The 19,254-nt window shown below is 41.5% G+C and overlaps 2 protein-coding genes and 1 non-coding gene across 5 annotated transcripts; 1 reads left to right on the top strand and 2 right to left on the bottom strand.

Annotated features, from left to right (window-relative positions):
- Positions 1-2,470: 2,470 nt before the first annotated feature.
- Positions 2,471-9,953, bottom strand: LOC119744821 (ADP-dependent glucokinase-like). 3 transcript variants are annotated; one of them, XM_038220976.1, is made up of 7 exons: positions 9,848-9,953; positions 7,754-7,951; positions 6,943-7,168; positions 6,729-6,794; positions 5,436-5,667; positions 3,614-3,798; positions 2,471-3,110 (listed from the first exon to the last, which is right to left on the bottom strand). In XM_038220976.1, the coding sequence occupies exons 2-7, from the start codon at positions 7,939-7,941 to the stop codon at positions 2,553-2,555; spliced, it is 1,455 nt and encodes a 484-aa protein (XP_038076904.1). In that variant the 5' UTR covers positions 7,942-7,951; positions 9,848-9,953; the 3' UTR covers positions 2,471-2,552. The 3 variants fall into 3 exon arrangements, with proteins under 3 accessions (XP_038076904.1, XP_038076901.1, XP_038076903.1); XM_038220973.1 differs by lacking the exon at positions 9,848-9,953 and adding an exon at positions 9,450-9,575; XM_038220975.1 differs by lacking the exon at positions 9,848-9,953 and adding an exon at positions 9,462-9,533.
- On the top strand, positions 9,654-18,142 carry LOC119744822 (metaxin-1-like). The gene is made up of 7 exons (XM_038220977.1): positions 9,654-9,798; positions 11,490-11,559; positions 12,536-12,705; positions 13,663-13,842; positions 15,019-15,095; positions 15,893-16,050; positions 17,248-18,142. The coding sequence occupies exons 1-7, from the start codon at positions 9,679-9,681 to the stop codon at positions 17,451-17,453; spliced, it is 981 nt and encodes a 326-aa protein (XP_038076905.1). The 5' UTR covers positions 9,654-9,678; the 3' UTR covers positions 17,454-18,142.
- On the bottom strand, positions 13,990-14,062 carry Trnas-aga. Its single transcript has one exon. It is a non-coding gene; the product is annotated as a tRNA-Ser (tRNA).
- Positions 18,143-19,254: the final 1,112 nt, after the last annotated feature.

Here is a 19,254-nt window from a genome sequence, read left to right as displayed (position 1 = left end):
TACTTTAAACAGGCAACACGTTTAACATGTTCTATAATGCTGAACTATTTCATGTTAGGTTTCCATGCTTTGCATAGACTCAATTAGTGTGGGTAAAAAAACGTAATTTCTGAATGTAGAGAAAGTTATATTTCTAACTTATAAAATGTTAGTAGAGTTGCATAATTCTTATCTATGATTAATCGTTTAATATAGAATATCAAGTCCTAAAATGTAACCTTTCCCATTTTTATGCGCTAAATTTTTGAGTAAAAATTTCAGTACACGTGCATGTAATTCAATGCAGATATACTGTTTCCCAACTCCACATGAAACATTTGAAATGGTCTGCAGAGCTATAGACTCTATGCATTCAGCACCCATCTCTGAGGCTTTGTTAGTCTGTTATATCGTTTTAAATCAGTGCATATCCCCATACCCAACGGAATACCAAGAAGCTTGAGCAAGTCCAACGAAGCTCGGCTTGTTTCGTCATGGGCGATTACAGAAGAACAAACAGTGTTACATCCATGTTAGTTAAAACATCTTGACTGGCCCTCACTACAGGAACGTCGTGACCAAAATCGCCTGCAGATGATGTACAAGATCAGATACGACTTGGTCGACATCCCTTGGAGCAGCTACCTTACTCATTTATCTACATCTACCAGAGGACACAGTTGCAGATTCACTATCCCACACACCAGATCTTCAGTGTATGCTAGCTCGTACTTCCCACGTATCATCCGAGACTGGAACAACCTCCCAGTTGATCCTGCTGCATACCCATCCCTCAACGCCTTCAAGTCTGCGCTGAGGGACATCCGCTCGGATTAATCACACCACCAGATTTTTACTTGCACCTGTATATACAGCACTGTACCCGAGTACAAATTCCTGTTGTCTTTAGACAATGCATGCGCCCAATGCAGTGCGTTTATCTTCAACCATATGATGGCAGCACTTATGGGCTCTGTGCACCAACAAAAGAGGGCGCCATTGTACATAGCAACGACGTCCCATGGGCGGGACACATACATTTCGCTGGTTGACGCGCGCGCACCGTTCCTTGTGTGTGACGCACGTACACCGGGGGATTTGTACTATTTGCGTGGCCGCGTTTCGCGACAAACTATTGCAGTCAGGCAAGATGGCGTCGGTCGGTAACCCCAATTGTACTTTCTTTGCCAGTGAGGAGAACGGATAAGAAGATCCCTGTTGAACAAAAGCATAGACCTCAAAGATGGCTGCCACGCAAAGCATCTATGCCATTATTGGGGTGGTCACTATTGCCCATGCTAATTAAACTCGGTGCATAATGGAATTTCACATTGACCAGTTTTTCTATTCTTGGAGGGAGGGCCACTCCACCCCCCCCCCCCCCTCCCCACACAAAAATTCCTAATTACTGAGTTGAGGTCCCAGTAATTCATAGAATGTTCCGAATATATTTTCAATGGATCAGATATACAATGTTTTTACTATGTGTGTTACTTTATACAAATATTGAATGCTTCGAGTGGTGTAGTAAAACTAGCCTCCCAAGGTGATCCATGGACATTCTATTTTCCCGAGGTGAAGCCGAGGGAAAATAGAATGATCCATGGATCACCGAGGGAGGCTAATTTTACTTCACCACGAGATAAAGCATTCAATATTTGTTTTATAACACTTCACCCACAGATTCTGCTTGATTTTAATATTTTAAATTATTTAAATCTGAACACAGCTGAAATAAACTTCAATTTCAATACAAAATTGGTGGAAAATGTATTTCTCTCTTAAAAACTACCCCTTCACGAAATGTTTGAACCCAAGTCTGCGGCGCGCTCTCTTTGGAATAATACGCGCTACGCACAACGCGCAACGCGCACACCAGCATGCATTTGCACACAAATACCGCGGCGTGGAAATAGTACTTTGGTTGCTAATGGTATAGTACTTTGGTTGCTATGCGCATAGTACTTTTGGCTGTGCACAGAAAGATAGCAAAATTAGAAAGTAACATGTGACTTGCTCTCGGCCAATCAAGACACAGAATCTGTGGGTGAGGTGTTATAATACACAATATGGCAAAATACGGAGGCAACTTTGTCAAAATTATTCACGGTTAGACTCTCACTCTTCTTGAATTTGAGGGGAAAAAAAGAGTAAATATTAGTTCAGAATTCACATCTCAATCTTAATCAGTGATGGCTGTAACACAAGCCCCGTCTCACCTGCTGTGCACTGTAAAAGAATCACGGACCACACATTGTCAAACAATAAAAGTGTTGAATCTGTAACACAAAATCAACCCACTGTCCGGAAATGTCAAGTTTCGACAAAATGTATCACTTTCATCAATACTAACACTGAAAGTGATTTTCACTTGTCCTTATTTCATAGGTTGTTGAATGCATCAAAAAAAGTCCCCCGTCAAGACATGGAGTTACTTATGTCTTAAATGATTCAAAAAGTTGTGCTTTAAAATTAAAAAAACAAAAACAAATTCAGCCAGGAAACGACACTGAATTTTTTCTTGACTCAGCCTCAAAGCCACACACAATCCACAAATTGAATTTTTTTCTTGGCTATAGTCTTTGCATGTATTGTGTGTAAAGCATTGCTGTAGCTGATATCGCATCACCAAGGCCAACGGTTTTTCCTGGTTTCTTACAAACGAGCACCGGACTAAAATGAAACGTAACTTGACCTCTCTTCCAGGTCATCAGTGGGTTACTGGGGTCTACTATAACAACCGTTTTCCTGAGCGGGGCATAGTCCGCAGATAATGGAAATGCTTTGGGGATACGTAAAGTTACTTTTGATGGTTGTATGGGCACGTCCCCGCACGCTTGTCTGCCCGCTATGCGTGCCCCGACACCCACGGCCGATACGCTGTTGTCCCACTGGTTCGGTAGAGTAGCCACTACATGAAATGTCAATGAGTGAAAATGCACTCTGGTCAGAAGTGAACTTTGACCTTTGACCAGCGAGGTCAGGATCCAGTACAGGATATCGGCCACGGCTCCTATTTCTATGTAGCCAGACTCCTCAGCTGTGATGTCCGGGTGGGGCCCATTGTTGGCGCGGGATACCAGACCAAGTTCCTGCTCGTTCAATCCCAACGAATGCACGGATGATAAAACCTGTGAAAAGATGCAAGTTTTGAAACGTTATGCAATAGCATGGCATCAAAGGCAGAGACTGGTGGAAAGGGGGGCAAATGTAACAAAAAGAGGTCCTTTTTTTTGTGTCCATACATATTTGTACACAATTAAAATGCAACCATGACAGAGTTTCATGTTCTAAATTAAATTCTATCTGTCAAATCTGAAAGGATCTTTTTTGGCAATCAGTTTAAATTGGAAAATTATAAAAACAACACAACATTCCTTGTCACCTGTTCAGGTTACTATTCATTCTAAAATGTGTATTACAGCAAAGCACAGATGCTTCATATTTCTAACTTTTAGAGAAAAAAATGATGGTGTAATCCGGAACAAGTTCATTCAGATATCAGTGGACTGACATGTGATTGACTTCTGACTAGACTAGTGAAGTGACTTGTGATTGACTTGTGACCAGACTAGTGAATTGACTCAACTGCAAAACTGCAACAATGGTCACTCATTTTCACGATTCTTCTTACCTGAGCAACTATAAATTGTACTAGTCCTTCATTAGCCATGCTGGCCAACTCCAGATGTAAAGGCAGACTCTTGGGAAGTTTCTTCAGCTCAGTAACCAAGGCAGACAGTTTGTTCTGCTGTTCGGACTGACTGCTAGAGTCTAGAAGATGGAGACCAGAGAACATTACCACGTCCGGATTAAACTCTGTGGGAGAAAAAAAAGGTCAATACTCTTCAGCTCATCTGTTCAGTGACTTAATTCGGTAGCCCCAATCGTTTTGTAGTCTGTGGAATATCCCATTGCACTGCAAGGGTATATGATATGATATATGAGATTCGGCGATTAATCATTCAAAATAAGACTGCGTCTTGACCTCGAAATTCTGACCATTCAGCGGGCGCCTTCTATCAGGTCTTCGGTAACGTTGTTGTACAACAAAAACATGGCATCTAAATTGGCCAATAAACAGCTTAGTCCACATTTCTGATCAAAATGACATCACAGTTTGTAAAGTGGACTTTAATTGGTTGGCGGGCAGGGTCTCATAGAATTTGCATGTAAGGATATATCAGACATTTGACCGTGGCTCTGCACACATGAATGTCTGATCTTTAGACTATCCATTTTGCCCCAGAACAAAGAAGTTAATGAAAGAGGGTGGGGAAATGCAAATATATATGACGCCATTTTGTTTTCTTTTAAAATAATCCTCTGATATATCCTCGAAGTCAGTTTTGATGCCTTTCATATAGTCAAACACCATTTAAGAATGCAACAAACAAAAAAATGTAGCTTAGAAAGAGTTGTTATACTGTACATGTTCTAAACGTTTTCATAACTGTGCAACTTTTGATTTTTTCTTTAAATGGATACAAATATTAAACTCTTTATATAGTAATGGATAGCTTTATTGGTAAAGTGGTGGGTGTTGTGGTATCAAAACCTGCTTTGATTTCTGATATTTTTATTGTTGAAATGAATAGTGATGAACAGTGACTAGTCACTTTACCCTCTCCGGTGTTGTAGTCTGTCACAGTCCTCACATATCAATCACAAGTCAGTCATTAGTCATGCAATCTCATTTCTAGTCACAAGCTATTCATGTGATCTGTTATGAAAACATTCCTTTGTTATTGTTCATCCTGCTACTTTTGACTGGACTTGTTGTGGGACTCGAAATTAACCGGTGACTGGACTTGTGACAGACTCAACTACAACACTTATTGTAAGATGGATAGATAATTGATTTAATAGTATAGGTATAGTCCATCATTTGTAATTTCTGCATTTTGTTTGTTTGAAGCAACAAAAGTGCTCAAAATCTAGAGAAGGGTGCTGAACAACTAACCTGATGAAGTTTCAGCTCAGCTTCAGCTGTATATTCCGAGAAAAACAGCATTCTAGGATCTCAATTTCAAATCAAAAGTTGCTGAATCATGTTTCGAATTGGGCCGGAATTCAGCGTCCGAGACACGTTCGCACTGAGCCGATTGCTACGCAATGTCCTGCACCGATCCGACGAATTATAGCAACCACGAGCGCATGTGCGTCTGTCAACACTTTCGTACGCTTCGCCGAATAAAAAAACGAATGACTAATGGAAAATTCCAACGGTGCGTCTTATGACACACCATTGGAAAGGCCTTCTTTTGTTGATTTCTTCAAAGTGACAGCATGCCATACAAAATAATTTCACAGTGAGTTTAGTCCCCTTACTATCAACCAAGTATGTTTTTCAACAATAATTACGCCAGTTACTTTTTGAATAGCTGCAAATGATGGACTGTAGCTTTAAAAGACAAATTTCTGAAAATTGGGATTATGTGACAGACAGGCACTACCTTTGACACTGCTTGAGAAGACATTTAAGCCATCCAGTTCAGCATTAGCGACGTCGTGCGATGTGATGAAGCGGGTTGCAATGGGCGTGGTTAACGCCCCCCACTTCTCCCCCTTGGCGTACTCCATGATCAGATGCACTTCATCGGTATCTCGTAAACTGGTCTCGTGGATATTGACTGAACTGGGCATGAGTGAATGCACCTTGGGCCCAATCGGGCCAATCAATAGAATCTGCAGAATACAAAGTATTGCAATATTACATTTCGGGTGGCATGGGTGGCTTGTGCGTAAAGCGCTCGCCTCTCACCAAGGCGACCACGGTTCAAATCCTGGCCGCGCATCCTGTATGGCCTGGCCGCGGATCACATGTGAGTAGAGTTGTGCGTTGGTTCTCTCCTGTGCAACGAGGATTTTTCTCCGGGCACTCCGGTTTTCCTCTTTCCGGAAAAACCAAACACTTTCGATCTCAGGCTTTGCTCCGTGGTCATGTATGGGTCGATGTGGCCGGCAGCCATAGGCCTCTTATACGTGCCAGCGGCCCGACCACGTTGTAGCTGCGTCCTTCGTAATTCAGCATATCAGCTGCGAGTAAGGATGATTAGCCTCCCCAAATTATTAATAAATTATTATTAGGCAGTTGTTATCATCAAGGTACGTGTAATGCACCATAAGTCATCACGAGTCAAAAATAAGTCATACGGTCCAAGGTCAACTCACAAGCTATTCAAATGAATTCCTTTGTTATTGTTCCTCACCTGCTACTTTTCACTGGAGTGAATGATTTTTTTAAAGTGCAGATTTTTATAATTAACTCCAGGCACAAGTGACCCATCAAGTTGAATGCCATTGCTGTTAAGTGTCCGCTGCCATGCAAAGATGATTTGAGTTTTTGCACAAATAAGTAACAAGTGGTAGCGTATACTTTGTACTTGAAACTTGTTTATACATGTGCACACAGTGCGTAGACAGTTTCACACACCATCTACTTTCCTTCATAGTCTACGTGTAGTATGTGTATTATTCCAAGACCGCATTTGGATTTCGTCGTCCGCCTAATTCACCTGGTCCCAGACAAGTGCAGTGAAGCCATTGCGGCGGTATGGGCTCTGTGCGCAAACACTAGAGGGCGCTTTTTTTATCACTTTTGAGAGCCCTGTGTATGGGACATACCGTGTGCGCGTACTGGTTCGCAGTATAGTATTGATGGTCATTCCATCTTGACAAAACAAATGTTTGTCATGTTTTGGTACATAGGCTTCATCGATAATCAAGCATGATGCATGTATTCTTACCTGGACATCATCTGTTAATTCTGCCATCTTGTAAGCCATCAGTGCTGCGTTTCCTCCTACGCTGTACTGCAATACATACATCAAAATGAAAATTAGTACTGTATGGCAAGGGCAGCTTAAACTCATGTGATCTGATGGCCCTGGCTTGGCTCTGAAACAAGGCACTTAAAAACCAGTATACTCAGCGGATGATGAACACCCACATCCCTGCTACCTCTTTTTGCTCCAGCTTGTCAGCCTCCTCGATGATTCTCTTGTAAACCTCTCCATTGGCAAAGTATCTCTCGGCAGCTGCCCCCGACTCAAAGAAGAAGGCAAAGCTTTCTTGAAGGTCCTTCAGTGAGTTCAGCAACGTGTGGTCTTGGCTTACTGCTGGCTGGATACCCAGCTTGTCAAGAAGGGATGTAGCAGACACTATCAAATCTGCGTTGACATTTAATCTGAAGAAAGGACAATAAAGTGTACATTTCTATCGGTCTAGCTTGTTAAGACAAGATAAGTTTGCGGTAGCACCATGTGAATACCAAGACAAGATAAGTTTGCGGTAGCACCATGTGAATACCAAGACAAGATAAGTTTGCGGTAGCACCATGTGAATACTAAGACAAGATAAGTTTGCGGTAGCACAATGTGAATACTAAGACAAGATAAGTTTGCGGTAGCACCATGTGAATACTAAGACAAAATAAGTTTGCGGTAGCACCATGCGAGTACTAAGACAAGATAAGTTTGCGGTAGCACCATGTGAATACTAAGACAAGATAAGTTTGCGGTAAGATCAGTTCTAGCTTGTCTAGATCGTTTGCGATGTGCTCTGCCAAAAACAGGGTCTTCTATGTTTTCTTTTGTTAAAATACTGAGGACCTTGTCTTTGTCTCATGAAAACTGTGGAGAATGTTGTCAGCCAAAGAGTGAGTAAAGTTGGCCTGATTTCATTCTGTATGTTTTTCAGTACTCCAGGTCCCAGTCTGGGAGTTGATATGACAAGAAAAATCCAGGTTACGATATAAATATTGACTCCTTACCCAACGGCTACACGCTTGACCCTTTCAGCTGGCTCTTGGATTTGTTGATCCCATCCCTGCAGGACCTGAGACTCAGCTGATGTCACTTGTCTGACATTAGGCTCAGTATTCGTCGACTTTAGATTGAAACCGTACAGGTAAGCGGCAGCAATGAGTGCAAATGCCAATATCAGTGGGCCCCATTCCATGCTTAGATGACTGCAGAAACACACAATTTAAAAGGTTATAACAGAAAAAATGTATTACATATTTGGGGAGTCAGGTTGGCGTAGTGGTAGTTTCCTTGCCTTTCACCACTGTGACCCGGGTTCGAATCCCGCCTGGGCCAATATGTGGATTGGGTTTTCAGTCCCTGCCTGATTCCGTGGCTTTTCCCCAGAATATTCTTCTGGGCTTTTCCTCCCACCTCTAAAACTGTAACTTCTCATTGTCTCCTCTCTACAGGTTTCTTCAGGCTTGCAAGCTACAGTGCCTAGGGTGCTTTCGAGGAATCCTTGGTTTCATTACCAGAAATGATTAATAATAATAATAATAACATTGTGGATACATTTATGTACTATACTTCAAAACCAAGGCAGTGATATATAGGCAATTGGCATCAACTAATTTGGAGTTTTTACGACATGAATTATCATACAGTAATGTTTGGAGTAAAATAAAGTAATAAACCAAATGTAAAAAGCATTTCCCCGAAAAAAAAAATCAACAATGGTCTCAGATATTGTGCACTCAAATTTGAGATCTATTCTACAATAGAATGGCCTTACAAGGCTGCTAGTACTTTAGTAGCAGCCTTGTGATTGACTATAAAGGTGGTTAACACAGTTATCCTACTGCACTGCTGTGCTGGTGGGTGGGCCAGGTGTGGTGTTTGATGAATATTTGCAAGTAACTGTGTGCAGTGACAGTGACTGGCCAAATATGAATATGAATGGCTGTCATGGTGTTGTTGCCACATTGTGGTTTATTTGTGGTCATAGGATTAGCTGTCTCTGTCTGGCACTCCTCAGCTCAGGTTTAATCTTGCTCTATGATCTATATAAAAGCATAGCCATTGTATCTCAATGAAGGTCAGCCATTGCAAAAATGCTGAAAAGACATGAATCTGGGCCGGGAGTAGCCCGATAAATGTGGCCAATTTACTGGACTACCTCCGTAAATAAAGGCCACACTTCCATCGTGTACAAAAACATGTCGAACTTTGTCAGATATTGTGCACTCAAATGTTTCATGTTGAAATTTTGATACGCAGACGTTTGCAAACGTATCTGGAAATTTCACAAAAAATAGACATCTGAAAAAGGCAGCACTTTCTGATTAGCCTAGTAGTAGTAATAAAGTAGTAGTATAAAGAGGGTGAGTATGCTTCTAAAGCAAAAATAAACTACAAACTAAGCCTAAAATGTGAAAATCAAAATTTGACAAAGTTCTACATGTTTTTGTACATGGTGGAAGTGTGGCCTTTATTTACGGAGGTCATGCAGGTAGTCCAGTAAATTGGCCACATTTATGGGGCTAGGCCGGGGAGTGGGACTGAGTCTGAGATGAGAAACAGTCATTGACAGTTTGAAAATGCACTTGACTCTCCGTACACAACCAAAGAAGTGGCGTGTAGATGGCTTTTAGGGGGCCATTCTTTCCATAAAATTAAGAATGACCACAAGAATAGATTAACTGAGAAAGAGAGCTAACTTACACTTGCACTTACAGCAGTTCTGGCACGAGTCAAAACTTGTACAAGCTAGTCCCACTGCCGAATTTAATACTTGCTGTTACTGTACGGCTTTGAAAATACATGCGCCTATGGATTTTGCTGAAGCCACTTCCCATACAAACGTGTGTTATACTGCCATGCCTAGTCGAAGCCAAGTATTTCAACGCGGCTAGCTATACCCGGTGAAACTGAAAGGTCAAAGTTGACCAAGATGGCGGCAAGCATGGACAGCAACGGTGTGAATGATGGGCCAAGGAAAGCGATGGATTTCGACTGTTGGAAAGGGGACTGGGGGTTACCTTCCGTCGATGTCAAGTGCCTTAATGTTTTAGTAAGATAGCAGCTTTTCAAATAGAGAAATACTCAATAATTCAAGTAACCTTGTATCCGTTTTTAGTGAGATTCGTCGAACTCGAATCGGTGATCGTTTTCTACCCGCCTTGGCAATAATGGAGGGCGCCACCCTGCACCCCTAACCATGCTAACCGCCGGAAAATGTTGCAACCTGACGCCACTACAATGGTTGTGTACAAAGTTTATGGAGAGTCGAGAACATTTTCTAAGTATAAAAATTGGAAATGTTTCCCAGTCCCAGATTAGTGTCTTTTCAACATTTTTGCAATGAATTGACTGACCCAGGCTTTATTGAGATGACAGGCCCATAAATTTAGGGGGAAAAAAGTGGCGTCGGGTGTTTGTTAATTTTGGGCAATATTTTTTCCCAAAATTCTGTTAAAAAAATACTCAGTCTGTCCATGGTCTGTCTCAGCAGAGTACTAACTAGGGCCTAAGCAGAACTCTCACAGGTGTTCAGGCTGCACAGAAAAATGATGATCAACATGTTATCTTTCATTTTCTTTTCAGTTAGCCTAGTATGACCATGGAGCTATAGCACAATCAGACAATACCTGGTTTCAAACACTTGCAGTGTATTAATTTTAACCCAAGTAGGAAAGATTCCCATATCTGGCAATCAGTAATTTTTCCTTTAAATGACCTTTCAGCCATCAGAAAATGATATTATATCCTAAAAAGTCAAACTTAGCAGGGACAATTTTTTAATGTTTTCTTAGAAAACACTTAAACATTTTCAGACCAGTCCCATAGGGTTTGTGCACAGGGTGACAAGTGATGGCCAGATATGGGAATATTTCGCACATGAAAATTTTGACATTATTGATGTTTAATTTGGATGTAATTTCTGAGGAAATTTTGAGACTTTTTGTCCCAAAATTGTCCAAAAGTACAAACAGTTTCCCAGTCATTTCACTTTCCTAATGTTCACACTGACTCACAACATACATGACATAACAGGCCAAGTACAAAATATGATTTTTCTTTTTTGAATTTTGTCTAAATTTTGTTTTGTTGTTTGAAAGGCCAAATAATTTGCTCTCTTCCACTTCGAAAGTCATCCTTGAAATAGATAGTAATATTCTATTTTTTTATTTCCATTTAAAGGGAATATACATCATTTGCTTTTGCTGTAATTTTCAGAAATGGATGGAACTGTGGGGTTGGAAATATATAGCAAATATAGTTACACTGACTTTTTTGAGGTTTTGGGTTCGAAAATGCTATAAAAACCGAGAAAAACAATCATTTTCCTGTAGTCTGGTTCCCTGACTCCATATAAGAAGAAACAGAGCAGTTTACATATGGGGAATTGTAAGGTCAGGGAACCAGTCTAGCTGGCTCGTACCCGTTCATAGGTTTGTAATCGATTGCAAACAAGTGCGATGGTCAATTGGGGCCAGTATTTGAAAAAAAGCCAGTTTTTTCCAACTCTGATCGGCCGATCAGCATTGGAAATTGATACAAAAATACCACTTTTCTTGAAAATGACAGTATACCAGGTGCCATGATTTTACAGGATGCTTTACACTGTCATTCACTAACAGTCCAGCAAGGTATTTCAAAAGATTTGGTAGTTTTATTTTTTTGATGTTTGCAAATGTTGTATTTTCCCTTTAATAGTTTTTTTTTTTGATGTTTGCAAATGTTGTATTTTCCCTTTAATAGACTTATGCCCAGATTGCTGGTATTAATCTGAAGGTTCACAAGAACAGATTTTGGTGGCGCAATCTTACCGGTAGGTACACTATACATTTAACAGACACACACGAACTTACATGTATGTGTACCGATAAAACCTTGTTGCTCTCTGTGATGGGAATGACTTTACTTGAGGCATTTGCAAGAAATCAAGTGAAGTGTCCTGTCTAACGCCCATTACACCAGGGTACTTCCAGACATTGTACCGAATCAAACAGGATTCAAAGATATTGAAAGTTTCGGGGAGAGGGAAAGGTCCAATATTGACTTGAGAGATCAAAATAAAAGTTGCCAGCTTGTGGATTTTAATACTGGCGTCTTAGCTTGCGTATGGATTTACCAACAATTAGGAAATTGGATTTTGGTGGGTTCAGTACAGTTAGAGTAATGAGTTATTGATTTTGCCCAATTTCAAACCCCCGCCCCAACCCACCTTAACAAAAATCAGAATGCAGGCGGGGCCCCCCTATATAGGAGGGACACTCCTCCATTCGAATATCTTGGGCTGTCACGTATATACCACATATTCGAATATTTGATCATCGATCGAATATTCCAATGGTTTCTAACCGGTTCGAATATTCGAGAGAGAAAAACTACCACGCCGCACACAAATTTTAACTGGAGCGCTTTGCATGCAACTTTTGATTAGCATGGCATGAAGTTAATTTGATCGGCGAGTTTCGAATAGTTGGAGGAAAAAAACCTGTTGCAAGTGATCAAATGCTTATTTATTCCAAAATGGACAACAAATACTAATCTCCTGTCTCCATGCGTTTCCTAAAAGCTAGATCAGACCCTGCTACGTGTAATTCATCACTCATTATGACATTGAATTTAATCACATATTTGAAATAATTAAAAGAAAACACATAGAGAACTAAAGTAAGCAAAAGTCAGAGTTGTGTGATCTAGGTTCATTTTTGTTAAAAAACACTTTGTCTATTTTCAAAGTGATGGTTTCCATCCTATGTATTTATTTTGATGGGTGTCTTTTTTCTTTTTTTTGACAGCTCATTTTCCAATATTTCAAGCTGCTGAAGATGTCCTCCGGTCAGACACTGAAGCCATTCAGTACCTGAAGGAGAATCAAGCCAACTTGGATGGCGACTTGACCGACCAACAACGAGCAGACATCTTGGCATTTAAGGCACTCATGGAGGAGAAGTACCTGCCTGGACTTGTAAGTGCTCTACCCTACCTCAAAAATTGCACGGTCCATGGCATGACTTTTACCGTGGAACATATTTTTTGAAAATGTCAATTCCTCTGAACTGCGTGACAATAATGTGACACCCCCTTGAGGACATTTACTTCAACATTTGAAATGTTCCAGATGCTGTTTCCTGCCAGTGTGCTGCTGCTGTGATGTCACCACAGGCACACACTGTAGAGTTAAGGAGTTTGCTGTGCAAAATATCAATCTAAAAAGTTGCTCATTAACCCTAACCATCCCAAATCCTCTTTGCAAAATGGAAGATTTGGCAGGATTGAGGCTAGATGGCAAAAATGTGTGGCTGATCTTGGAGGATGCACTGTGTCCAGGCCTTGGGCCGGACCTTGTGTTGTTTGTGCTCAGCAGTGCATAAATTTAGGCCTAGATTATGCTTGAAACTCCTCCGCACTGCTGCAGGATGTCACTGGCTCTGCCTCACCATATTGACAGTGATTGCTGGAGGATTTTGCAGGATTGAGGCAGTGGTCACCCCTGCAAGGACCACATTCAAGAAATAACGGAGGATTTTGCAGGATTGAGGCTGTATGCAATTTTTAGATGGAGGCAGTTGGAAGATTTTGCAAGATTGAGGTTGCATCCTAGCAAAAATGCCTAGGGAGTTAGGGTTAAAGACATTTTAACGTAATATATACATGTACTCATAAATCGACCGTCATGAACTGATCCAACAGTAAAACACCAAAACCATCAAGTTAGGAGCAAAAACCGCTTCATTTTTGACAACTTTTGATGTTGATGCAGCTGTAATACTGAAGCTTTTGTACCAAGATACGATCGGGGTGTTGCACACGAATATGGAAACTTGTAGGTCCTGAAAATCTTTTTAACTATAAACAAAGAAACTTAAATGGGACACAGTTAATTATACATTTACGGCTGCTTTTTTTCTGCACTTTTTTTAAGCTTCACGTGTGGTGGGTTGATGCTAAAAACTTTGTGGAGCTGACGCGGCCGTGGTACGCCAAAGCCTTGCATTTCCCCTTGAACTACTTCGTTCCTGGTCAGTTGAAACGAGCTGCTGAGAGTCGAGTTGACATCATCAGGGGAGGGGATCATATGGAACCACAAGAAGTTACAAGTAGGGTAAGTATACGACGAAACAAGAATGGTTCTATTCATAAGATTGAATTTTGCGTCGGGGTGATGTAAATCGATATTAGGTTTAGCCCTTCACCGAAGTATAAACACTGTATACTCAGTGTGTTACCTCCCGAGTGAAAGTTGGAAAAATCACTCGGGTGGGACTCGAACCCACGACCTCCTGCTTTCTAGAGCAGACGTCTTACCAATCGACCACCGAGCTTACGGGATCGGTTGGATGGTTCGAATCTGATGTACATAGCAGCGGGTACCGCATTTAACTTTTCATAAGATTGAATTTTGCGTCGGGGTGATATAAATCAATATTAGGTTTTGCCCTTCACCAAAGTATGAACACTGTATACTCAGTGCGTTACCTCCCGCGTGAAAGTTGGAAAAATCATTCGGGTGGGACTCCAACCCACGACCTCCTGCTTTCTAGTGCAGACGTCTTACCACTCGACCACCAAGCTAACGGGATCGGTTGGCTGGCTGGAATCGGATGTACATAGCAGCGTACCACATTTAACTATTCATAAGATGGAATTTTACGTCGAGGTGATGTAAATCAATATTAGGTTTTGCCCTTCGCCGACGTATAAACAATGTATACCTCCCAAGTGAAAGCTGGAAAAATCACTCGGGTGGGACTATAAGAATGGTTCTACTCCTATGTTACCACTGCAAAACAAAAATGAAAACACAAAAATATGGAGTTTTTTCCATAATATACAAAAAAGTCAAAATTTGTGAAAAACAGGTCAGTGCAAAGCCCCTTGAAGATTGTGGTTATGAAACACAGAATGCACAGACCTTTGGTGCTAATGGTTATGCAAATTATTGAAATATGGCATTGTTTGTCCTACTGTGTCTCTGCCCACACAGATTTTCCAAAGCGGGACTTTTTATGAGGTCATGGGCATGGGTGAGTCATGCTCCACAATTAGTAACAAATGCAAAACTAATCTTGTATTTTAGGCAGATCAGAGAAGACACAAAAGTTCAGGTTCATAGATAGATTTGCACAAATAAGACAATTGACAACCAAATTGTTCACAAAACAGGAAAAAATGAGGCTCAAGTTCCAATAAAATGTAAATTTTCAGCCCTGGATGTACTAAAGTAGAACTTGCCGTCACTGCAGAACAATTACTAACAATGTGTTGATTGAACGTCTAGGTTTACAGTGATGCTAAAGAATGTCTGAATCTACTATCTGAAAGACTCGGTGATGAAGACTTCTTCTTTGGCCCCGTGTAAGTATAACTGATCATCTTTTCCTTCTACTCTCAGATGTGATCATAAACAATTTGTAACACCTCATGTGGCCTAGTGGTGAAGGTTCGTGACTCATGATCAGAGCGTCTAGGCTGTGTCACACTAGAGCTTCTCAACCGGGTTGAACTCAACCCTGGGCAAACCTAGTGCTGCCCCGGGTCGATTTTTAAATTTTTTGCAACTCCGCATTCAGCCCCGCATCGCTTCACACTTGTTTGATGCAAACCGAACTTAAGTTTGTTCGGTTACTATTGTTTGAAACCCTGGCAAGAGTTTCAACCCGGGTTGAAAATCTCAACCCTGGGCAGGAGCAGGGTTGAGCTCAACCTGGGCGAAATCAATCTCGGAGTTTACGCAGGGTTGGCGCAGGGTTGAAAATACTCAATTGTGAAACAATGCATGTTTTTAACCCTGCGTCAACCACGCATCAACCCCAAGATTTGTCTAGTGATAAAAATAATAAAAGGCCTGTACAGGGGTTTGAATCCAGCTGCTGGCTATGTGTTGTGTCCATGGGCAAGCTACTTCACCTCCACTTGCCTCTCTCCTCCCAGGAGTATCAATGGGTACCGGCATTAGCTGGGAAGTAACCTGTGATGGACTGGCATCTCATCCAGGGTGAACAGAAACATTTTCAGTCATTTCATGTCAAGGAAACTGGGCATAAACCCCAGCCTGATGGGCCATATTTGCTCATGACAGATTTTACTCACTACTTTTCTTCATTGCCCTCAAGTCTTACTCATCTTCCTCTTTTCTCATTTAACATTCCCAGACCTACCTCCCTAGATGCCTTGATTTTCAGCTATCTTGCTCCGTTACTACGGGCCCCTCTTCCCAGCAATCAATTACAGACACACCTGAAAGCAACGGATAATCTCTGCAGGTTCTGCACCCGGATTCTGCTAAGGTACTTCCCTGATGAACTTCAAGGTACGATACCGTGTTTAGATCTAGAGTTCAAGTGTAATGTTAGCCTGACCACAGTGCGGCCACGAAGTGATTATTGCTGGCAATCTTATCTGCAAAAGGATATTAAGCTGAGGCCGATGACAGTTATTGGATTTATCACAAACCACTGATTGAATATCAAAAACCAAGTGAAGGCACAAGAGCACCTGCCAAAAGGTTCTCAAGCCAAACCCTAAACAAATCCAAAAAATCCCTCAAAAGGAAGTCTTTCATTGTAAACCCGTAGAAAAATATCTACACACTTACATTCCCCCCTTTTTCGCACTGTCCAACTGCTCACTATGTTTGTTTGAAAATAAAACATGTAACACACTGACCTGTCTGCATGCATCCAGTGTAAAATCTAAAAAAAAAATCAAAAAAATGAATAAACATTTTGAAAGCTATATGCATTCATGCGACATTTTCATGTCGTGTTGAACCAATCCTTTTTTAAAATTCAACAAGGCTTAAGGGCCCCCCCCCCCCCCAAAGTCTCTGGTTTCTGGTATGGGGCTTGCCCCAAAAGTGGTGTGGCGTCGCGGCTTTTTTTTTTTTACTTGTTTTTTTCTTCAAATGTCGGCTGATGACTGCAAATGGTGCCCTACTACATGTAAATTTAGTGCAAAATATATGGGAGTCCAGAGAGGCCACATAAAGCTTATACTCAATCGTAACCCCATCTAAAAACATGTTAAAATTGTGCAGCAGCAGGATTCCAGTCAAACCAGTGAGTTTGGCAGTTTTGAGACATCTTCTTGCATTGAAAAAAAAACTTGTTCATTTTGCCGACGCGCATGGCTACGGCGACGCGCGCGCATACCAGAAACCGGAGACTTTGGGGGGGGGGGGGGGCCTAATTCGTGGTAATTGAAGATTCAGTTTCTCAGCTCCAAATTTGACTATTTGAAGTGAGAGCTTAACCCATTAACGCCTGTACTACATTGTATTACATTGTGTTTAACAGGCAGTTTCGGTCGCTACAGTGTCTGAAGGGTTCATCTGTTAGTCCTTGTACTGCCCTAAACTGCCCTTCCAGTTACTCCCTATACTGCCCCAATACTGCCAGATGGAGCACGTTATGGTTTATCGATGCACCAGGCAATAAATACAATGTTATACAATATAGCACAGCTGCTAATGGGTTAAATGCCTTCTTTGTTTTCTCATCCCATTCAGATTCTGAGGCAAATTCTTCCAAGAAACCGACGGACGATCTCTTTGACGATCCCCACAAGCGACGCAATCAGGTTCTGTTTGCAGTGGTAGCGTTGACTGCCATGGCCAGCTATGCATTCCTGAGTGGTCTGGTGCGGGTGCAGATAAAGGATTCAGACAGTTCGGGGATTGAGTTAGACTATGACGACGGGGAAGAGGGTCAATAAAGACAGGGGTTTAAAAACAAAATGAAATGTTATTGAGATATAGAGCAAATTGAACTCCATGCTAACACAGTAGATGGCACTCAAGAGAGCCCCATTAGGACTAGGAGGGGCACACTGCTTTCCCGCATGTGTGTACGTGTTCTACATAACCCCCGAGGACCGACACACAAAGGGAGAACAACAGATCCTTTCAGTCCTCAGGAGTTGGGTCTTTTGCTGGAAACGGTCCTCTGTAGTAAGTTTGTGTGCTTAGTCTATGGGAGAGTGTTATATTACAGGGACACAGAGAAACACAAAGCATTGTCCTCGAGAGTGTAGTAAAACAAGAGAACATGTACATGTACAGGTTTCCTTATGGGGTAGAAAACACAATACTGAATAGAACAATAGACCCCATAAGGAAGTCTTTAGAAATCGATCCACCCCATAAGGGAAACACTATGGAGTTTTTTAATAGGAACAAAGGAAAACAAAAGAAGGGAAACAAAGGTCTTCCCTACAAGTAAATGTGTGTAAGGCTTTGTGCCCGTGCCTATTGCACAAAGACACAACTTATTTTATTCCGAATTTTCCCAACCCCCTAGCATCTTTACCATCTTGAAGATGGTAAATAAGCGCCCTCTCTGGTTGGCGCACAGAACTGATACAGAGACTACACTGTGGAAGAACTTGCACTGGATTTAGTGGCTGCTGTAATGTTCACCAACATTTTGTTCTAAATAAAAGTTTCAAGTTTTTTAAATCCTCAGTTCATGAAGACCACTTAAAGAATATGATTTATTGCTGTTAAGTTGTCACCTTTGGGTTTAAGTTCCGAATGCTCCACTGTAAAAGAAGTTTTCTCAGCATGCAATTCTATTTTTATGCCCCGCGGCGAAGCCGAAGGGGCATACTGTTTCCGCCTTGTCCTTCCGTGGGTGGGTGGGTGGGTGGGTGTGTGGGTGTGTGTGTGGGTGTTCCTGCATGGCATTACGCCTGAGGACAGACAACAAAAGGAGCACAAAGGGGCCATTGATCCTCGAAGGAAGGTGCCTATTGTCCTCGAACGCAGGTTTGTGTGCTTAGTCTATGGGAGAGTGTTATATTACAGGGACAAAGGAAAACACAAAGCCAATCCTCGGAAGCATAGCAAAAAACGACCGTGTGGGTGGGTGTGTGTGTCCGGACAAATCTTGTCAGCGCGATAACTTGAGAAATACTTTACATATGAACTTCAAATTTGGTTTGTGGATTGTCCTTGGTAATCCTAAGAAGCCTTTTGCATTTGGGGCCGAAAGGTCAAGGGTCAAGGTCACAGTGGCTGAAACAATAGAAATTTTGTCAGCGCGATAACTTGAGAAATACTTTACATATGAACTTCAAATTTGGTTTGTGGATTGTCCTTGGTAATCCTAAGAAGCCTTTTGCATTTGGGGCCTAAAGGTCAAGGGTCAAGGTCACAGTGGCTGAAACAATAGAAATTTTGTCAGCGCGATAACTTGAGAAATACTTTACATATGAACTTCAAATTTGGTTTGTGGATTGTCCTTGGTAATCCTAAGAAGCCTTTTGCATTTGGGGCCGAAAGGTCAAGGTTCAAGGTCACAGTGGCTGAAACAATAGAAATTTTGTCAGCGCGATAACTTGAGAAATACTTTACGTATGAACTTCAAATTTGGTTTGTGGATTGTCCTTGGCAATTCTAAGAAGCCTTTTGCATTTGGGGCCAAAAGGTCAAGGGTCAAGGTCACAGTGGCTGAAACAATAGAAATTTTGTCAGCGCGATAACTTGAGAAATACTTTACGTATGAACTTCAAATTT

This window comes from Patiria miniata, unplaced genomic scaffold (assembly GCF_015706575.1).
Source record: "Patiria miniata isolate m_02_andy unplaced genomic scaffold, ASM1570657v1 HiC_scaffold_7, whole genome shotgun sequence".
In the NCBI taxonomy this organism is placed as follows: Eukaryota; Metazoa; Echinodermata; class Asteroidea; order Valvatida; family Asterinidae; genus Patiria; species Patiria miniata.
This window is presented reverse-complemented; position numbering and strand designations above follow the sequence as displayed.